The following is a 19,864-nucleotide window of genomic DNA, read 5'->3' as shown; positions in this document are numbered from 1 at the left end:
TCCCATTCCTCATGGGGATTGGGTATTAAAGAAAGAGAGTCATGTTTTGTTTCATAATCCCATACCTGTCACAACATTAATAACACAAAACCATCTGAGATCTTTCCGGGTATTTTCTTTCATATACTCACAGAACTGCCAAGAACCGTATCTGACGGCCCCTCCCTCTGTGCCTGCCCTTGCTCTTGAGATCCCTCTGTCTTAATCCCTTGTTTTCTCAAAACTGTCCCATGAGGAGATTGAAGTCCAACGGTTGAGGCCCAACCCAGAGCTTCACCTGTGGTCAAAAATGGGCTGCTGTGGACTGAGTTTGTGACAATCCATCTAAACCAATGACTGAGCGTGGCACTACATGTCTACCATCCCAACTATAGAGGACCAACCCTGGTGGATCATGCCTGTCACATACAGGAGGACTGTGATCCACCCCAGCCTAAGCATATATTAAGTCTCCATCTCAGAAATGCCCAAGACAGAAAAGCTGGTAGAAGACTTGACTGGCAAGCCTAAAGCCTTTAGGTCGAACCCTAATATACCAAAAAGAACCAGAGTCACAAGTGCCAGAGGCTCATGCCAATAATCCTAGGTACTCAGGAGGTTGAGATCTGAAGATCACAGCTCAAGATTTAAAATAGGGTTCGCCTTGCCCATCAGAGGTCATGATGAGAAGACCCAGAATATGACCTAAGCTGTTGCACTCCATACTAGCAGGACTCATATCTTTACTAAGTGTTGGACTTGCTCTCTGTCCTCCAGGGAAGCCATCCCCTGCAGGCTGCACTCCTAGGTCCTCCCAAGCTCCCACTCCCAACAACCAGGCCCAAGGGAGTACACAGTTCCAGGGCACACAGATCCCTTGTTCTTGTAATTTAACAGTGCTGTGTCCTGTTCAAGCGTCTCACCCTTCCAGGATCCCAGACCTCAGCTATGAAGCCCATGCATGCCCGAAAGATAGCAGGTAGAAGTTACCAAAGCATTCAGCCTCCTTGTTACCACTCACATCTACACACACACACACACACACACACACACATCCAGACTGGTGACAGAAGACTCATCCATGCAGCACCTGTAATTTGCCAACTGATCACTCACCTGAGCACAGTCAGGCTGTACAAGGAGAAAGATGATCTCTCTCTCTGTCTCTCTGTCTCTCTCTGTCTCTCTGTCTTCAGGTGAAAGAATGATCAAGCACAGAAGACAAGGGTTCACACAGAAAGAGGGGTCTATCTTCTGCATTCAAAGCCTTCCATCCCCAGAAAAAGGGAAAAGACCCCAGAAGGCAGGTGTGGACATACTGCTCCCCACCAGGTTCCCACCAGGGAAAGGAAGGGTGCAGATGTGCGGCTGTGTTTCTCCCACTGCTCCAGGTCAGGGGCTCTGTGGCGTCCACTCCTCACCCAACCCTGCATCTCCCCATTTCCTGGGACACTAGACACTGGAGATAGGGATGGGATCCTCGGTTCAACACCCACCCCCACTCCTGGGGCACATTTATGGCAGGGCGTGGACCAGACTGTGGGGCACAGAGGAGGCGCGGGTCCTGGTCAGGAGGGGGGGTGATATGGGGTCGCAGGGAGTGGGCCTGCGTGGCCACCACTCACATGTGCTGCTGGCAAAATCTGTTGGCAGCTGCTCCAGGTGGGGCGAACAGCCATGGCAGTGGTATGGTCGACATCAGGCCCAGAGCAGAGGACAAGGGTGCCAGGACTTGGTCAGGGCAACAAGCTGGCTAGAGGTGCACCATTGCACCATTGTCTGAGGAATCCAAGAATCAACATTGGTTTTAGCCAGCAGCACCAGGTTTGAAATGCTGTGCCACGGGGAAGGGGAGGAGGGGGCCGGAGTGCAGGCAGGCACATGGTGGGCCTGAGCAAGGCCTCTCCTCCTAGGCCTCGAGTCTCTTGCTCATCACTCAGCTACCTCTACCTCAACCTCTGGTAGTGGTGTCAACCAACTGGCCACCATTCTTGTATCCCATTGGTCAGAAAGAACCATGAAAGAATGAGGGTGTGGCTGGAATCCTGTGATGCAGGCAGAATGGGTGGAGTCAAGATGATGGCAGCCCCTTTCCCAGGGAACTCTGTTCAATCCACTTGGGGACAAGAACGTTACTTGCTTTAGCCGGATGGCTGCACAGATTGTTGTTTATGTCTGTTTGTTGCTAGTCATGGACCTTGAACTCAGGATCTGGGCACAGTCTGTGAGCTGCTTTTGATCAAGGCTAGCCCTCTACCAATGGAGCTACATGGCTTTACTTCTGGTTTTGTTGGCATAATTTGGACAGGAGTCTCAAGGACTTTCCTGCCTAGGGTGACTTTGACCATGATCCTCCTATCACAGCTTTGTAAGTATCAAGGAGGACTGCTGAGAGCATTTTTATATCATTAAGATTTTGACAACTGAAACCTGTTAGGAACTTTAGCACTTTTGAAAAAAAAAATTGCCTTTGTGTCATCACAGTTCATTTGTGTATGTCATTGTGATTTCATTCCATATCCACATTATAAACTCATGGCAATTAAGATCTGACTTGCCACTGTGACATGACAACCCCTTTGTGACATCATCACCAATGTGACATCAGACTGTCGTTATGACACCTTCAGCTCATGGTGATATCACCAAGCTACAGTGACATCATGGCATTATGACATTGCATTGCCATTTTGCTGTCATAGACACATTGTGAATGTATATCCTATGATTTCATTCTATTTTAAATGTGGCATATCAGTTGATATCAAAAACACATTGTGACCTCATAACCATTGTAACATTATAAACCCTGTGTGGCGTCATAACCAGTATGATATCACATTGTTGTTATGATATCTTTAGCTTATGGTGACATCACAAAATGACAATGACATTATAGCATTTGCCATTATGTCATTGTGACATCATAGTCACATTATGAATGCCTAATCTGTGATTTCATTGTATTTGAAATGTGGCATGTGGGTGGATATCAGAAACTCAGTGTGATGTCATAACCTTTGTGACATTAATATACCTTTGTGACATCAATTTGTCAATGTGACATCACAATGGCAACGTGATGCTACTAAGGCACCATGATATCACAATGGTAATGAACTCACAATGGGTTTCTGATATCAACCAACATGCCACATTAGATATAGAATCAAATAACATAAAGGGCAAACACAACGTGTCTATGATATCAGAATGACAATATAATGTTACAGTGCTATGATGTCATTGTAGTTTTACATGTCAAAATGAGCTGATGTTGTCATAATGGCAACATGATGTCACAATTATGACGACAGAAAGAATTTTTTTGTATTTTAATGGTATGTCTGATGTCAGTTGTCATTAGTTCCCCATGAGGATATGGATACAAAAATGTTCTGTGATGTCATAGAGGTCATGTGTGTTTTCAAAGGTGGTAAGAGGTCATAATAGCTATGGAAGGCACACTGTGATTCATAATATCACAATGGAAATGAGATGTCCCATTGGGTTTTTGATGAGGTCACAATGGTTTTGTGATGTCACACTTTATAATATCAGAATGATATATCCAATTTCAATTACTCTTAATTCAATATGAGGATACCAGGTGATAGAAGAAGCTTCATAGTATGAGATCATACTATGTGAAAACCCAATGGGACACTGATTTCACAATGACAATGTGATATCTCAACATCATGTTATAATAATGTTTTGATGTCACAATTGGTGACGCCATACTGATGAGGAGGTTGCAATAGATTTGAGATGTCCCAAGGTGTTGGTGATGTCACAATGGCATGTGGGACCTCAGTTGTCATACACCATGAGTATATGGGTTTGGGAAGGGATTCTGATGTCCCAAAGTATATGTAGTCAAAAAGGTGAAGAACTAACAGTTCTGAGATGTCACAAAGTGACACAATTGTTATGATGTCCAGTGGTGTAATATGATGTTACACTGGATTTTAGATATCTCATGTCATATCTGAAATATGAAGTCAAACACAGATTTTCAACTCACAAAGGGCCTAAAATATCACAATGACATGTCACAAATGTTGTGAGGACAGGAGAAGTATTTGATGTCACAGTGGGTTAGTGATATAACAAAGGTAATGTGGTATGACAAAGAGATTTTGATGTCACAAAGGTAATGAGTTCACAATGGTTTCCTGATATCAACCCACATGGCACATTTGAAATAGACTGAAATCAAAGAATGACATTCACAATGGGTCTATGACATCAAAGTGACAATGTGATGACAAAGCAGCAATGTTTGATAAGATATGTACTCATTACCTTACTCATGTAACTCTAATCCCTCTGTACAATATATTTACAATAAAAAACGTACAGAAGAAAAAAAAAGAAAAAAATGGTATAGTGTCATTGTGGTTTGGTGTTATCACAATGAAATGATGGTGTCATGAAGACAATGTGATTTCACAGCTGTAATTATTGCACAAAGTGTTTGTGATGATACAATGCTATGTGTGATCAAAATTTTCACTATGAGAATATGGGTACACAAAGGGTCTGTGAGGCTACAGAGGTCATGTGTTTTTTTAAATGTGCTAAGACTTCACAATTGCTTTGTGATGTCACAATGTGATTGTGAAGGCACAACAATAATGTGATGTCACAATGAGTTTGTGATGTCACAGTGGTGATGAGATCACAATGAGTTTGTGATGTCACTATGAGTTTGTATTATTACAAAGACATGTCCAATTTCAATTTCTACTAGTTCACAATGAGGATACAATTTCAAAGAAAGAATCTTAAGATCCAAAGACCATGAGTTTTTAGTCATAACTTGTGTGATATGCTGCCCTTAGGATATTTTAGGCCTTTAGTAAGCTTATATTCTGTTTTCAAACTCATAATAATTCAGGTATGACATATGATATCAGAAATTGACTCTGACATTATGAACATTGTGACATCCCATTGATAGACATCCAGACCATGGTTTCACATTGTGAACTCACAAATCTGTTAGGATTTCATCATATTTGTGCCAACACATGACTTTGGTGACTACACAGCCCCTTTGTGAACTCATATCCTCATTGTGAATTAATGATATTTGAGAATCGACATGCCATTGTGACATTTCCAAACAATTGTGACAGCAAAAACCTATTAGAGTAGAAACACATTGTGATCTATTAGCCATTGTGGTAGCACAATCCCTTGGTGACCCTACATTTCCATAGTAATATCACTAATCCACTGTGAAATTCCAATCCTCTCATACCCAATCCAGGTATGAAATTTGATACCCGAATCCAGTGTGACATTTATATCATGGTGACATCACACTGATAGATAATATGAGCATTTGTCACATTCTGATAACACGCACATTAGGACTTCATCACTTTTGAGACAACGCATGCCTTTGGAGATATCACAGTCCCTTTGTGAGCACATATACTCATTGTGAGTTGACAATTGAGATCACATGTGTCATTTTGATGTCACCAACCCATTGTGACATCACCTCTTATAAACTCATTACTAGTGTGGCATCACTAATTGTGGTATCAAAACATTTTTAAGTCATCATATTGCAACATCACATTGCCATATTGATATCACTGTTCCATTGTGTTTTCAATAACCTAGTATGTCTTCATAGCATTTTAGAAAATTCAGGCCTTTTATATTTGTCTTCTTCTGTGAACTCTTATCCTCATTGTGAAATAGTAGCAACTGAATTGGGCATGTGATTATGAGATGTGACTTCACAAAACTTCCATTTCATCACCAGTGTGAGATCACAAACCCATTGTGAGCTTTCATAGATATTTGACATCACTATCACATTGTAACATCCCAAACTTATTAGGACCTCTTAGCACCTTTGAAAAACACATGGCCTTTGTGACATCACAATCCTTTTGTTTAACTATATACCCTCATTATGAACTGACAATTGATATCAGACATGCCATTTTAATATCATGAACACTTTGTGACAGCACCAGTGTGACATAACATTCTCATTATAACAGCATCAACTAATTTGACATCAGAAAACTATGACAAGATAGTATTATGAGATCACATTGTCATTGTGATGTTATAAACAGATTGTGAATGCCCGTTTTTATTCTTTTTTGTTGTTGTATTTGGTCATGGGACTTGAACTCTGGGCTTGGGTGCTGTCCCTACTCTACAGCTCTAGGCGAGCACACTGTCACTCGAGCCACAGCACCACTTCTGGTTTTCTAGTGGTTTTTATTGGAGATAAGAGGCTCATGGACTTTCCAGCCTGAGGTGACTTTGAACTGCAATCCTCAGATCTCAGCCTCCTGAGTAGCTGGGATTACAGGCATGAGCCACCCATGCCAGGCTTTGTCATTCTATTTAAAATTTGACATGTGTGTTGATATCAGAAACATAATTGACCTCATAACCATTGTAACATCATAAATCAGCAGTGACATCAAATTGTCATTATGCCACCATCAGCTCATTGTGACATCACCAAATGACAATGGCATCATAGCATGATAAATCACAGTGACATCGTTATGTCATAGACATAACAGTGTGAAGGCTTATTCTGTGAATTCATTCTATGTCAGAAACCCATTTGACCATATAACCATTGTGATATCACAATCCTTTGTGACATCACATTGCCATTGTGACATCATTAACCTGCTGTGCCATCACAAACCAGTCCTGTCCTTATAAGTTTTGTGACATTGTCATATGTTAGACCCTTAGTGAGCTCATAATCTATTTTCAATCTCATATTTCTGATATGACATGTGATATCAGAAATCCCCTGTGACAACATACTGCCAGATATCATGACCATTGTGTCAAATTGTGACATCACAAACCTGTGAGAAGGGCATCACATTTGTGACAACACATGCCTTTGGAGACATTACAGTCCCTGTTTGAACTCATATATTCATTTCCAATTAATGACCATTGAGATCTGCCATCTGACATCATGAACCCATTGTGACATCACAAACTTATGGTGACCTCATCACGAGAATGGCATCAAGAAATAATTCTAGTATCAAAGCATTATTTTGACATGATATTGTGGTATTGCTGTTGTGATATCACTGTCCCATTGTGTTTTTACAAACCTATATGGCCACATCTCATCTTAGAAAATTCGTGGCCTTTGAGACTTCAAGCTCTTTCTGTGAACTCGTGTACTTATGACCTCTAAGACAAGGAGACAAACCGTGTAGTCACATTTAATATAATAAAACAATTTACAATAGCAAGAGGACTGAGATTACCTTATCCTGGCCTGGATAGCCAGGTCCAAAAGCAGCCTTGACCACCAAACCTGAGACCTCCAATGGGCAGCCCCACCCTTTCTTAATTGGTCTGCAAACCACCGGCCAAAAAATTATGATCTCCGAATCTCCAAACCTCAATGGGCAAGGCTTTTTACTTTTTCATTTCTCCCTCCTTCACTACAGACATGTCCTTCCTTCCTGGTCGTTCCCTTTTTCCTTTCCACCATTTCCTTCTTCTCTTCAGGTCTCTCCAATCTCCACAGGCCTGCTCTACTCTGACCCAGTGACCACTTGCCAACCTTCTGCTCTCCCTCATCTTCCTCTCTTCTCAGGTTTTTTCCTTCCTGTTGTCTCATCACTTTCTTCCATCCGGGTAGCTCCCATTTTTATCCCCACTTCCAATGCTCTGAAAATGCAACCAATATGTAGGTTGTACCCTTCCTCACTCCAACGTGTCTCCTGCCTAACAATTTTTAATCGTCTCTTCCCAATCTGCCCAATGCTCAATCACTTCTTGACAGCTCACCATGTGAGGCCTGACACCTCCACCTTTGGCGGCATTCCCCACATTCTCCTGTGGGCCAGGCCAAGAATTTACAATGATTATAGGCTCCCACAGATAATTCTGGCAACACTGGTTATTACAGTATCCAAATAATGAATTAGAAGCAATTGAAGTTGTATATGTCATTGTTATATTAAAACGATGAGATATCACTAACGCATTGTGACCTCATCACAGCAGTGACATCACAAACTCATTGTGATATCACATTGCCATTGTGCCACCATGATCATATTGTGACATCCCAAACCTATTATGACCTCAGAAGCTTTGAAAGCATGGCCTTTGTGTCATCACAGGCCCTTTGTGTACCCATATCCTCATTTTGAGCTGAGATCAGACATGCCATTTTAACATCGCAAAACTTTTGTGACATCATCACCAGTGTAACATTACATTGTCATTATGACACCATCATACCATTGTGACATCATAAAACAACAATGACTTCATAGCATTATGACATCACATACTCATTGTGATGTCACAGATACATTGGAATGCCTATTCTGTGATTTCATTCTATTTCAAATGTGGAAGGTGGGTTGATATCAGAAATAGATTGTGACAACATAACCATTATGACATCACAATACCTTGATGACACCACATTGCCATTATGATATCCTAACCCACTGTGAGATCACAAAACTGTCCTATCCTCATAAATGTTTTGACATGCTGCCAGTGTGATCTCTGGACTCCCTGAGCTAATAATTGTTTAATTCATAATACATCAGGTATGGCATGTGATATCAGAAATCCAGTGTGACATCACAACTACTGTGACATCACATTGCCAGATGTCATGAACATTGAGTCACATTGTGACATCTGTTAAGACTTGTGCCAACATATGCCTTCGGATACATCATTATCCCTTGTGAACTTATATATTCATTGTCAATTAGAGACCTAGCATGAGATTGTGACATCACCATCCCATTGTGAAATCACAAATCTATATGACCTCATCACCTATATGGCATTACCAACTATTTGTGACTTCAAAACAATACTATCTCATGTAATGGTAACTTTATATTGCCAATGGGATATGTCTGTCCCATCGCATTTCCACCAATCTATTATGTACTCATATTTTACAAAATTCATGGCCTTTCTGACTTCTAGCTCCTTATGTGAACTCCTATCTTCATTGTGATCTAGTAATATCACCATGTAGTGGTGATATTACAAATTCATAGTGACATCACTATCGAAGTGTGACCTTATCCCCACTGTGACATCACAAACCCATTGTGACATCATAGTTCCACGGTGATATCATGATCACCTTGTGATATACCAAACCTGTTGTGACCTCTTAGCACCTTTGAAAAAGCACATAGTGTTTGTGACATCACACAGTCCCTTTGGGTAATTATATCCTCATTGTGAGCAAAGGAAAACTGATATCAGACAGGCCATTTTACCATTACAAATGCTTTGTGACATCATCTCCAGAGTGAGATCACATTGTTGTTAGGATAACATCAGCCCATTGTGACATCCCAAAATGACAATGACATCATAGCATTATGACATCACATTATCCTTGTGAGGTCATAGAGACAATGTGATTGCCTATTCTGTGATTTCATTCTATCTCAAATGTGGGATATAGTTTGATTTCAGAAACCCATTGCGACCACATCACCATTGTAACAATACAATCACTTTGCGACCTCATATTGACATTGTGATATCATTAATGCAACATAACATCACAAACCTGCCTTGTCCTCATAAATTTTGTAACAAGCGACTACCTTGACCTGGGCTGGATGCCCAGAGCTAAATTCAGCCTCAACCATGAACCCTCAGATCTCCAAACAGAAGCCCAGCCATTTGTTAACTGGTCTGCAAACAACCATCCCCCAAAATAATGATCTCCAAAACTCCACACTTCAAAGGACAAGGCTTTTTCCGTGCTCTTCATCCTCCTTCTCTCCAGACTTTTTCTGCATTTCAGGTCTTTTCATTTTTTCCTTCCACCATACCCTTCTTCTCTTCAGGCTGCTCTACTCTTGACAGTCCTGCCCTGCCATATCCAGGTGGCCAGCTGCCATCCTTCACCTCCTGCTCTCCCTCAATTTCCTCTCCTCCCAGGTCTTTACCTTCCTACAGGCTCATCACTTCCTTCCAGGCCTTTCCCCTTTTTCTCTCCCCTTCTGTTGCTCTGAACCTGCAGCCTATATATAGGCTGTGCCCTTCCCCCACTGCGATGTTTTCTGCATAGCAGTTTTCAATCATCACTTCCCAAATGTTCATGCCCAATGACTTCTTGGTAGCTCACCATGTGGGGCTTGACATCTTATCTCCTTTAGCAGAATGTCCTGCCCCCTACAGTGACATGAAGCCACCCTCTCTGGTGGTCAAAACCAAGAGGCCGTGATGACTATCTGTTCCCGTGGATTATAAGGGCACTGCTGGTTTTTACTGTGTCCTCATGGTGGTCTAGTAGCAATAAAATTGGACAAATAATTGTGGTATTAAAAGTCGTGGCATAACTAATCCATTATGTTCTCATCACCAGTGTGACATCACAAAGCCATTGTGACATCACATTGCTGGTTTGACACCAGGATCACATTGTGACATCTCAAATCTATTATGACCTCTTATATCCTTTGATAAAATACATAGCTTTGTGACATAACATTCTCTTTGTGGGTACTCAAATCCCCACTGTGAAATATTGAAAATTGAGAATCAGACAAAACATTTTAACATCAAAAACAGTTTGTGAGTTCATCACAATTGTGACATCACATTGAAATTTAGACAACATCTGCTCATTGGGAAATCACAAAACTAAAATGATATGATAGATTTAGATCTTCACATTGTCCTTGTGACATCACAGACACATTATGAATGTCTTTTCTGTGATTTCATTCTATTTAAAATGCGACCTGTAGGTTGATATCATAAAGAAATCGTGAACTCATAAACATTGTGACATTACAATCCCTTTTTACATCACGATGCCACTGTAATATCACAATAACCACATATCACAATATCACATAACACCCCTTCACATTACAAACCTATTCTGTCATCATAACTTTTGGGATATGCTGCAATTGTAATTCTTAGGCCTTTTTGTCCTCAATATCTCTTGTTGACCTCATTAATTTTCACATATACCATTTTTTAAAATTAATTTTAATTTTAATTTTTTGTGAACATATTTTACAGAGGGGTTACAAATACATGGGCAAGATAATGAGTACATTTCGTATCAAGCATTGCAGCCTCCTCCTTTGTTTACCCTTCCCAGCCTCCCCCCACCCCACCACCCACTCCCGCTCCCCCCCCCCCCCGCACCAAAGTTGTAAAGTTCATTTTTAACATGACAACTTGTACTTCTCATAGTTGCATCAGGTCCACCTGTATCCTTAACCGTCTTGTTTTTCCCCATCTCCTCCACAAATTATACCGACATCAAATATAGTGAAAGCAGGGGTTGTACTGTGGGTGAGGGACATACAAAGCTACCAGGAAATAATCTTATAAATGAGTTAGAAACAAATGCAAGAAAGAAAAAAACATTTAAATACTTATCTAAGGGTTAATTTTCCTAACATCACATTATCTGACCTTTCCTGTTTGACTCATACATATACTAGATATTGCCAATAAGGGAAACCATGGACCTTTGTTTCTTTGGGCTTGGCTTACTTCACTTAATATAATTTTTTCTAAGCCATTCCATTTCCTAACAAATGGGGAAATGTCATTCTTTCTGATGGAGGCATAGAATTCCATTGTGTATATATACCACATTTTCTTGATCCATTCATATACTGAGGGGCATCTGGGTTGGTTCCAGATCTTAGCTATGGTAAATTATGCTGCAATAAACATAGTTGTGCTGGTAGCTTTAGTGTGGTCTTGTTTGAAAACATTTGGATAAATGGCCAAAAGTGGGATTGCTGGGTCATAGGGGAGCTCCACGTGAAGTCTTTTCAGGAACCTCCATACTGCTTTCCAAAGTGGTTGAACAAGTTTACACTCCAACCAAAAATGAAGTAAGGTTCCGTTCTGTCCACATCGCCTCCAGCATCTGTTGTTGTTAGAGATCTTGATTATAGCCATTCTAGCTGGGGTGAGGTGGTACCTCAATGTTGTTTTGATTTGCATTTCTTTTATGGCTAGCGAGGTTGAGTATTTCTTCATGTGTCTGTTGGATATCCTTCTTTCTTCTTCACAGAAGTTTCTCTTCAAGTCTTTAGCCCACTTATTTATTGGACAGTTGTTTCTTTGAGGATTTGTTGTTGGGGGATTTAATTTTTTGAGCTCCAAGTACATTTTAGATATGAGACCCTTGACCGTTGTATGGCTAGTGAAGATATTTTCCCAATCTGCGGGCTTTCTATTGATATTGCTAGCTGTGTCCTTTGCCAGGCAGAAGCTCTGCAACTTCATGCAATCCCATTTGTCCAACTTTTCTTTGATTTGTTGTGTTTCCAGATCTATATTCCGAAAATTTTGGCCTGAGCCAAGGAGACCTAGGGTTTCTCCTATTCCATCCTGCAAAGTTTTCAGAGTGTCTGCTGTGACTTCAAGGTCTTTGAGCCATTTGGAGATGATTCTGGTGCAGGGGGATATATAAGGATCTAGCATTAGTTTTCTACAATTAATTAATCAATTTTGCCAGCACCATTTACTGAAGAGGCTGTCTTTCTTCCATTCTATTGTTTTAGCTCCCTTATCAAAGATTTGCTGGCTATAGGTCTGTAGGTTCATTTCTGGGTTTTCAATTCTATTCCATTGGTCCTGAGGTCTGTTCTTATGCCAATACCAAGCTGTTTTGATTACTATGGCTTTATAGTAGAGTTTGAAATTTGGTATTGACATTCCTCCAGCAGTGTTCTTTCCGTTGAGGAGCGTTTTTGCTATTCTTGGTCTTTTATTGTTCCATATGAATTTTTGGATTGCCTCTTCTATTTCCTTGAAGAATGAGGGTGGAATTTTGATAGGTATCACGTTGAATTTGTAGATAGCCTTGGGAAGTATTGCAATTTTCACGATGTTAATCTTTCCAATCCAGGAGCATGGGAGGTTTTGCCATTTTCTAAGTTCTGTTTTGATTTCCTTTCTCAAGATTTTAAAGTTTTCATCATAGAGGCCCTTCACTTCTTTGGTTAAGTTAATTCCTAGGTATTTTATTTTTTTTTGGGCTATTACAAATGGAGTTGCTTTCCTAATTTCAGCCACAATTTTCTCATTGTTGGCATACAGAAAAGCCATTGATTTTGGGGGGTTAATTTTATACCCTTCTATTTGCCAGAGTTTTGAATCAGCTTGAGTAATTTGGGAGTTTAGTCTATGTGAATCTTTAAATATAAGATCATGTCATCTGCAAAGATGGAGAGTTTTATTTCTTCTTTCCCTATTTGGATTCCCTTTATGTCTGCATCTTGTCTTATTGCTGTAGCTAGGCATTCTCATACTAGATTGAAGAGAAGTGGAGAGAGTGGACATCCTTGTCTTGTTCCTCAGTTAAGAGGAAATGGTTTAGTTTTTCACCATTAAGTATAATGCTGGCTGTAGGTTTGTCATATACAGCCTTTATTGTATTGAGGAATGTTCCATGGATTCCTAATTTTTCCAAAACCTTCATCATGAAGGGGTGTTGGATCATGTTGAATGCTTTTTCTGCATCTATTGAGATAACCATGTGGTTCATATTCTTGCTCCCCTTGATGTGATGAATAATATTAATTGATTCGCATATATTGGGTCAGCTTTGCATCCCTGAAATGAATCCTGTTTGATCGTGGTGTATGATTTTTTGGAAGAATTGTTGAAGTCGATTGACCAAAATTTTGTTGAGAAGTTTTGCATCAATGTTCATCAAAGAAATGGGTCTATAGTTATCTTTCTTTGATGAGTCCCTGCCTGGTTTTGGGATGAGGGTTATGATGGCTTCCTAGAATGTCTTCGGTAGTGGACGTTCTCTTTCAATTTCATTGAAGAGTTGGAGGAATATAGGTGTGAGCTCTGCTTTGAAGGCCTTGTAAAATTCCGCTGTAAATCCATCTGGTCCTGGACTTTTCTTAGCTGGGAGGTCTCTTATTGCTGTTTCTATTTCAATGCTTGAGATGGGCCTGTTAAGATGGGTTAACTCATCTTGGTTTAGTTTTGGCATGTCAATATTTTCTAGGAAAAGGTCCATTTCTCTCAAGTTCTCAAACTTATGAGCATAAAGTTTTGTGAAGTATTCCCTTATAATGTTCTGAATCTTGGTTGTTTCCGTGGTGATGTTTCCATTCTCATCTCTGAGTTTATTTATTTGGATGTGTTCTCTTCTTTTTCTGCTAAGATTGGCTAGGGGGTCTGTCAATTTTGTTAATTTTCTCGAAGAACCAACTCTTTGTTTTGTTGATTCTTTGTATAGTTTTTTTGGGATTCTAATTCATTTAATTCTGATTTAATTTTAATTATTTCTTTCTGTCTACTGGATTGGGGTTTATCTTGTTGCTCTTTTTCAAGGAGGTTTAGATGTGTCATTAAATTGTTAGTTTCAGATCTCTCCAATTTGTTGATGTAGGAGCTCAGAGGTATAAACTTGCCTCTGAGTAATGCCTTTGCTGTGTCCCAGAGGAGCTGGTAATTTGTGTGCTCATTTTTGTTGAATAGCATGAACATTTGAATTTCCTTTCTAATCTTTTCCATGACCCACTCGTGATTCAGCAGTGTGTTGTTCAGCCTCCATGTGTTACCGGACTTTCTTTAGTGGCTTTTGGTGTTGAGTTCTAATTTTATTCCGTTTTGGGCCCAGAGAATGCAAGGGATAACTTCAATGTTTCTGAATTTGGACAAGTTTGCTTTGTGGCCTAAAATCTGGTCTATTTTAGAAAATATTCCATGTGCTGCTGAGAAAAACTTGTATTTTGATGCTGTTGGGTGAAATGTTCCATAGATGTCTGTTAAATCTAGTTGATCTATGCAGCTGTTTAGATCTGCGGTTTCTATGTTGAGTTTTTGCGGAGTTGGTCTATCTAGTGGGGAGAATGTTGTGTTAAAATCCCCAACAATAAATGTCATTGGAACTATGTGGGATATGAGGGAAAGTAGTGTTTCTTGGATAAATTTGGGTTCTCCATTGTTTGGTGAATAGATATTTAGAATTGTAATATCCTGCTGAAGGAGAGATCCGTTAATTAGTATGTAGCGACCTTCTTTATCTCTTCTCATGAATTTTAATTTGAAGTCTATTTTATCTGATATTAGGATTGCATCTCCTGCCTGTTTATGGGGACAGTTTGCTTGGTAGATTTTGTTCCAGCATTTAATATTTAAAATGTGTTTGTTTTTACAGGCAAGATGTGACTCCTGATAGCAGCAGATCGAAGGATCTTGTTTTTTAAACCAACTAGACAGTCTATTTCGCTTAATTGGAAAGTTATGTCCGTTAACGTTAATAGATAGGACTGAGAGATATTTGGGAGTTCCTGCCATGTTATCCACTTTCTTGGGGGATGCGAAAACTGGGTTCTTCCTATGGTTCTTGGATTCTCAGTTTGGGTGCAGGTTCTTGGATTTTATTGTGGTCTTGTTGGTTTTCTATGTGTAGGACATCTTTAAGAATCTTTTGTAGGGCTGGTTTGGTGGAGATGTATTGTTTCAATTTTTCTTTGCGATGGAAGGTTTTTATATGGCCTTCAGTTATGAAGGAGAGTTTAGCTGGGTATAGTATTCTTGGTTGATAGTTGTTTGCTTTTAGGGCATGGCATACATCATTCCAGGCTCTTCTTGCTTTGATTGTCTCTGCTGAGAAATTTGAGGTGATTCTAATTGGTTTCCCTTTATCGGTGATTAGTCTTTTCTCTTTGACAGCTTTAAGGATCCTTTCCTTGGTCTGAGTTGATCCTGTGTGGATTATAATGTGACGGTGGGATGTCCTATTCTGGTCTGGTCTATTTGGGGTTCTAAAAGTTTTTGTATCTGAATAGGCCTATCTTTTTGCATGTTTGGGAAGTTCTCTGCTAGGATCCTGTTAAACAAATTTCCTAGACCATTAATTTCTGTTTCTAGGTGCACTTCTACTCCCATTATCCTTAGATTAGGCCTTCTGATGGTGTCTTCCAAGTGTTGGATAGATCGATCATATTTCTTGGGTTTGTCTTGGATGGTTGTATGTTCTTTCTCTATAATATCTAGGCTGTCTTCAATCCCTGAGATTTGATCTTCTGCATGGTCTAACCTGCTGTCAAGACTTTTGCATCTTTTTTCTTTGCCTTTTCTCCCCCTGCCCTGAAGGGTTGAAGTATGTTTTGGAATGGAGGGAAATGAGGTACTTGGACTCAATTTGAAATTAAGGCCTAGGAGTTTGATCTCAGTAGGTGGGGCCTGGGCCTCTGGGGTGCTGGGGGGAAGGGGTGGCCTTCCCTCCTCTGCTCCCTGAGCAGGAGTGAGGACGTCAGGCTTCTACTCACCCCGAGTCTTGTTTCCTGGGTCGTCTCTGGTCTGTGAACTGCAGGATGAAGATGTCTGCTCCTTGTCGGTTTGCAGGGAGCCAGTGGAAACGCCATTGCAAGATGGCGCTGACTTCCGTGCTACCTTGGGGATACACAACTCCATGTTTGGTAACCTTTTGCTCCTAGCTTTGGCCCAAGTTTTGCGCATGATGCTTTTCACCTATCCTGGGGCAGCTGGGTGAGGTGACGGGCGATCAGCCAATCAAATGCAGCCTCGCATCACAAAGACGATATATAGGTGAAGGGCTTCGCTTCCTGGGTGTCTCTCGCTCAAGCTCAACCATCAACTCAAAAGCTCTCCAATAAAGTGTGATTTGAGAAGACTCCTGGTGTGGTGGTCGTTCTTCCTCGCTGGCCGAGAAGGCGTTCGTCGCAAGTGGTGCCGAAAACCGGGAACCACGCGAGAGACCGAACAGGAGCCAGAACTCAACACACGGGGAGGAGACGTCGGTAAGTATCCCCAGGTATGCTGTTTTTTTACTGTAGATTACTGGTTGCTTGCAGTGCTTCTTCCTTTGTGGTTTGTCTTTTTGGTGGTGCTCTGTGTCTGCCTGCGTTGTGGGGAGCCTGGGAAGGTGTGTCGCTGCTAACAGCCTCACACCTTAAAACTAAAGTAAATCCACGGTAGATAACGTGGTTTTTCGCCCTTGGCGTAAGTCGCTCATACATAAGAGTGTGCTATGGGTAATGGCCAGGGAGTTTCCTGTGGTACTGCGGACTTTTATGCCCCCTTACAAGCTCTGTTAAGACAGCGAGGGTTAAAGGTGTCCAAAGGTACAGTGGAGAAGGTGTTGGGCGATTTTGACAAGCATGCGCCCTGGTTCACAGTCTCCGGGGATCTCACCCTTCCATGCTGGGATAAGCTGGGCAAGGATTTGACTAGGGCCCAGGAAGAAGACCAGATAACTGGTGCCACTCTCCCTCTCTGGCGGATGGTCCGCACCTGCCTTGAGGAAGGTGGGTCCGATATAATTCTGGAAGGACGTAAGGTGCTTATGCAACACCAGGATAGTCTCTCAGAATCAGCGTCCAATAAAGGGGAAGAAAAAAGGCCTAAGCAAAAGAAGAAAAGAGGAAAAAAGGATCCTAGAGTGGTAAAACAGGAGGAGGGGTTACAGCCCTCACATAAGATAACTGAACAGTGCTCTCACGAAGCCCCCAAGGAAAAAATTGCAAAAAGAGATTTATACCCTTCCTTGAAGGAATTTTCTAACCGGTTTTCTGCCCTGCATGTGGAGGGACAGGACCAACAGGGTGACTTTGCAAGTCACTCAGAAGGGGGAGAGTCAGAGGGAGAGGAGAGTCAGCTTGATCCAGATGATTTTGATGATCTGGAAAGGGCGGCGGCAGAGTACGAGGCAGACAGGTATGGGGAATGGCGTGTACTAACGGCAAAAGCACAACCACAACCGAGAGGGCGCGATCCGGGCGGCCCTTGCCCGTCAGCCCCTCCCCCATATCCGGAAATGGGGCGAAGTCATTTCATAAAGGGACGTACCTGGTCAAGATTGGCGGCCGCTTTCCCAGTTTTTGAGAGCCCCATTGCTAATGAAAGGATTTTTGAGCCCGTTTCCTATTCCCAGTTAAAAGACTTGGTGGAGGCGGTAAAAATGTATGGAGTAACGGCTAATTATACCACAGCCTTGCTCCGAAGACTGACTGTTAATGCTATGACGCCCACGGACTGGTTTGAGGTAGCCCGTACCTGTCTTAATCACGGGCAGTTCCTTGACTTCCGGTCTATTGTCCAGGACAAGGCACAAGCCCAGTATAGACAAAATGTTCGTGATGGGCATCCGGATTGGACTGTAGATATGCTTCTTGGGCAGGGGCCCTTTACTGTAGATCAAACAGGACACCCCTTTGAAGTGTATCGACAAGTAAACACTCTCTTTTACAAGTCCTGGCGAGCCCTCCCGAATAAGGGAGAAACGGCTGGCAACCTAACAAAAATTACTCAAGCCCCTAACGAGCCATTCTCTGACTTTGTCACCCGAATGTTGGAAACAGCCGAGAGAATGTTGGGAAACTTAGAGGCAGCTATGCCATTGATACAACAAGTCATTTTTGAACAAAGCACCAAGGAGTGTCAGAGAGCAATCACCCCTGTCAGAACTCAAAGCCTGGAGGCGTGGCTAAAAGCCTGTAGGGAGGTGGGTGGTCCCCTGACCAATGCGGGACTGGCGGCTGCTGTTCTGTCAGCCGCCCGGGCCACAAAGGAAAATAAAGGAAAAGGATGTTTCCGGTGTGGTCAGTTGGGGCATTTTAAACGGCAGTGCCCGCAAAATGGTGGTCCTGCGCAAAACACTCCCAAACCGCCAAGAACTCCAGGAGTGTGCCCTCGCTGTAAGAAGGGAAAGCATTGGGCCAATGAGTGCAGGTCAGTCAGGGACATCAATGGACACCCCATCCCGCAAGCCATCCCAGCCACTGATCCAGAACAAGGGCCAAAAAACGGGGAGAGGGGCCCTCGTCCCCAGGGCCCAAAAATCTATGGGGCACTTCAAATTCCGGCTTCCAAACAGCACCTACCACAATCCCCCAGCCAAAAAGAGCAACCTCAGGCTCCGCAGGGTTGGACCTCTGTGCCACCTCTGGACTGGTATTGACACAGCAGATGGGAGTCCAGGTGGTGGAGACGGACATGACAGGGTCCCTAGATAAAGGCACTGTAGGAATAGTTTTAGGACGCTCCTCCTCCACAATAAAGGGCTTAATAATTTTCCCAGGAGTAATTGACCCTGACTATATGGGAACTATCAAGGTCCTTTGTCATGTTCCCCGTGGAGTGGTGTCCATCTCTCCCGGAGATAGAATTGCACAGCTCCTGCTTTTGCCTTCTCTTCATGATAACTTCCCTGCCAAGGAGATAAAGAGAGGAGATAAAGGGCTAGGCTCTACTGGAGTAGACCTTGCATGCCTGTCCATTACGCTAGATCAAAGACCCATGCTAACTCTCCAAGTGGAAGGGAAAAGATTTGAGGGACTGGTGGATACAGGGGCAGATAGAAGCATCATCCAAAGAGGGGAGTGGCCAAAGCAATGGCCAACTCAAAAATCCTCCCAGACCTTGCAAGGGCTGGGCTATGCTGATGCCCCATAGTTAAGTGCAAAAGAATTGACTTGGAGAACGGACGAAGGCCAGGTTGGAAAAATGCAGCCATTTGTAGTAGACGTCCCTGTTAATCTTTGGGGAAGAGATGTACAGCACCAGCTTAAACTAACTTTAACCAACGATTACTCAGTCAAAATATGATGAAGCACCAAGGGTTTGTTCCAGCCTTGGGGCTAGGTCGATGCCTCCAAGGACGCAAGGAGCCAATAGAGCCAGTCCCTAAGCAGGACAGAAAGGGTCTGGGTTTTTCTTAGGGGCCCCTGAAAACAAAGCTTCCACTAAAGGTGCGGTGCCCATACCCTGGTTAACACAAAAGGCGGTCTGGGTCCCCCAGTGGCCCCTCTCTCAAGAGAAATTGGAAGCAGCTCAAGCTCTTGTCCGGGAACAGCTGCAGCTGGGACATGTTGAGCCCTCAGTG

At 42.1% G+C, this 19,864-nt stretch overlaps 1 protein-coding gene across 1 annotated transcript; it reads left to right on the top strand.

Annotated features, from left to right (window-relative positions):
• The first annotated feature begins 17,011 nt into the window (after positions 1 to 17,011).
• Positions 17,012 to 18,940, top strand: LOC122125994 (igE-binding protein-like). The gene has a single exon (XM_042700590.1). It carries the CDS (start codon positions 17,012 to 17,014, stop codon positions 18,938 to 18,940), a length of 1,929 nt encoding a protein of 642 aa, XP_042556524.1.
• Positions 18,941 to 19,864: the final 924 nt, after the last annotated feature.

This window comes from Dipodomys spectabilis, unplaced genomic scaffold, assembly GCF_019054845.1.
Source record: "Dipodomys spectabilis isolate Male_0828 unplaced genomic scaffold, ASM1905484v1 ptg000270l, whole genome shotgun sequence".
NCBI classification, from domain to species: domain Eukaryota; kingdom Metazoa; phylum Chordata; class Mammalia; order Rodentia; family Heteromyidae; genus Dipodomys; species Dipodomys spectabilis.
The sequence above is the reverse complement of the archived record's forward strand: the minus strand, read 5'-3'. Positions and strand labels throughout refer to the sequence as shown.

Bases quoted from the DNA above. Each gene is read 5' to 3' on its own strand.
- LOC122125994 (XM_042700590.1), top strand. From the start codon at position 17,012: ATGGGTAATGGCCAGGGAGTTTCCTGTGGTACTGCGGACTTTTATGCC.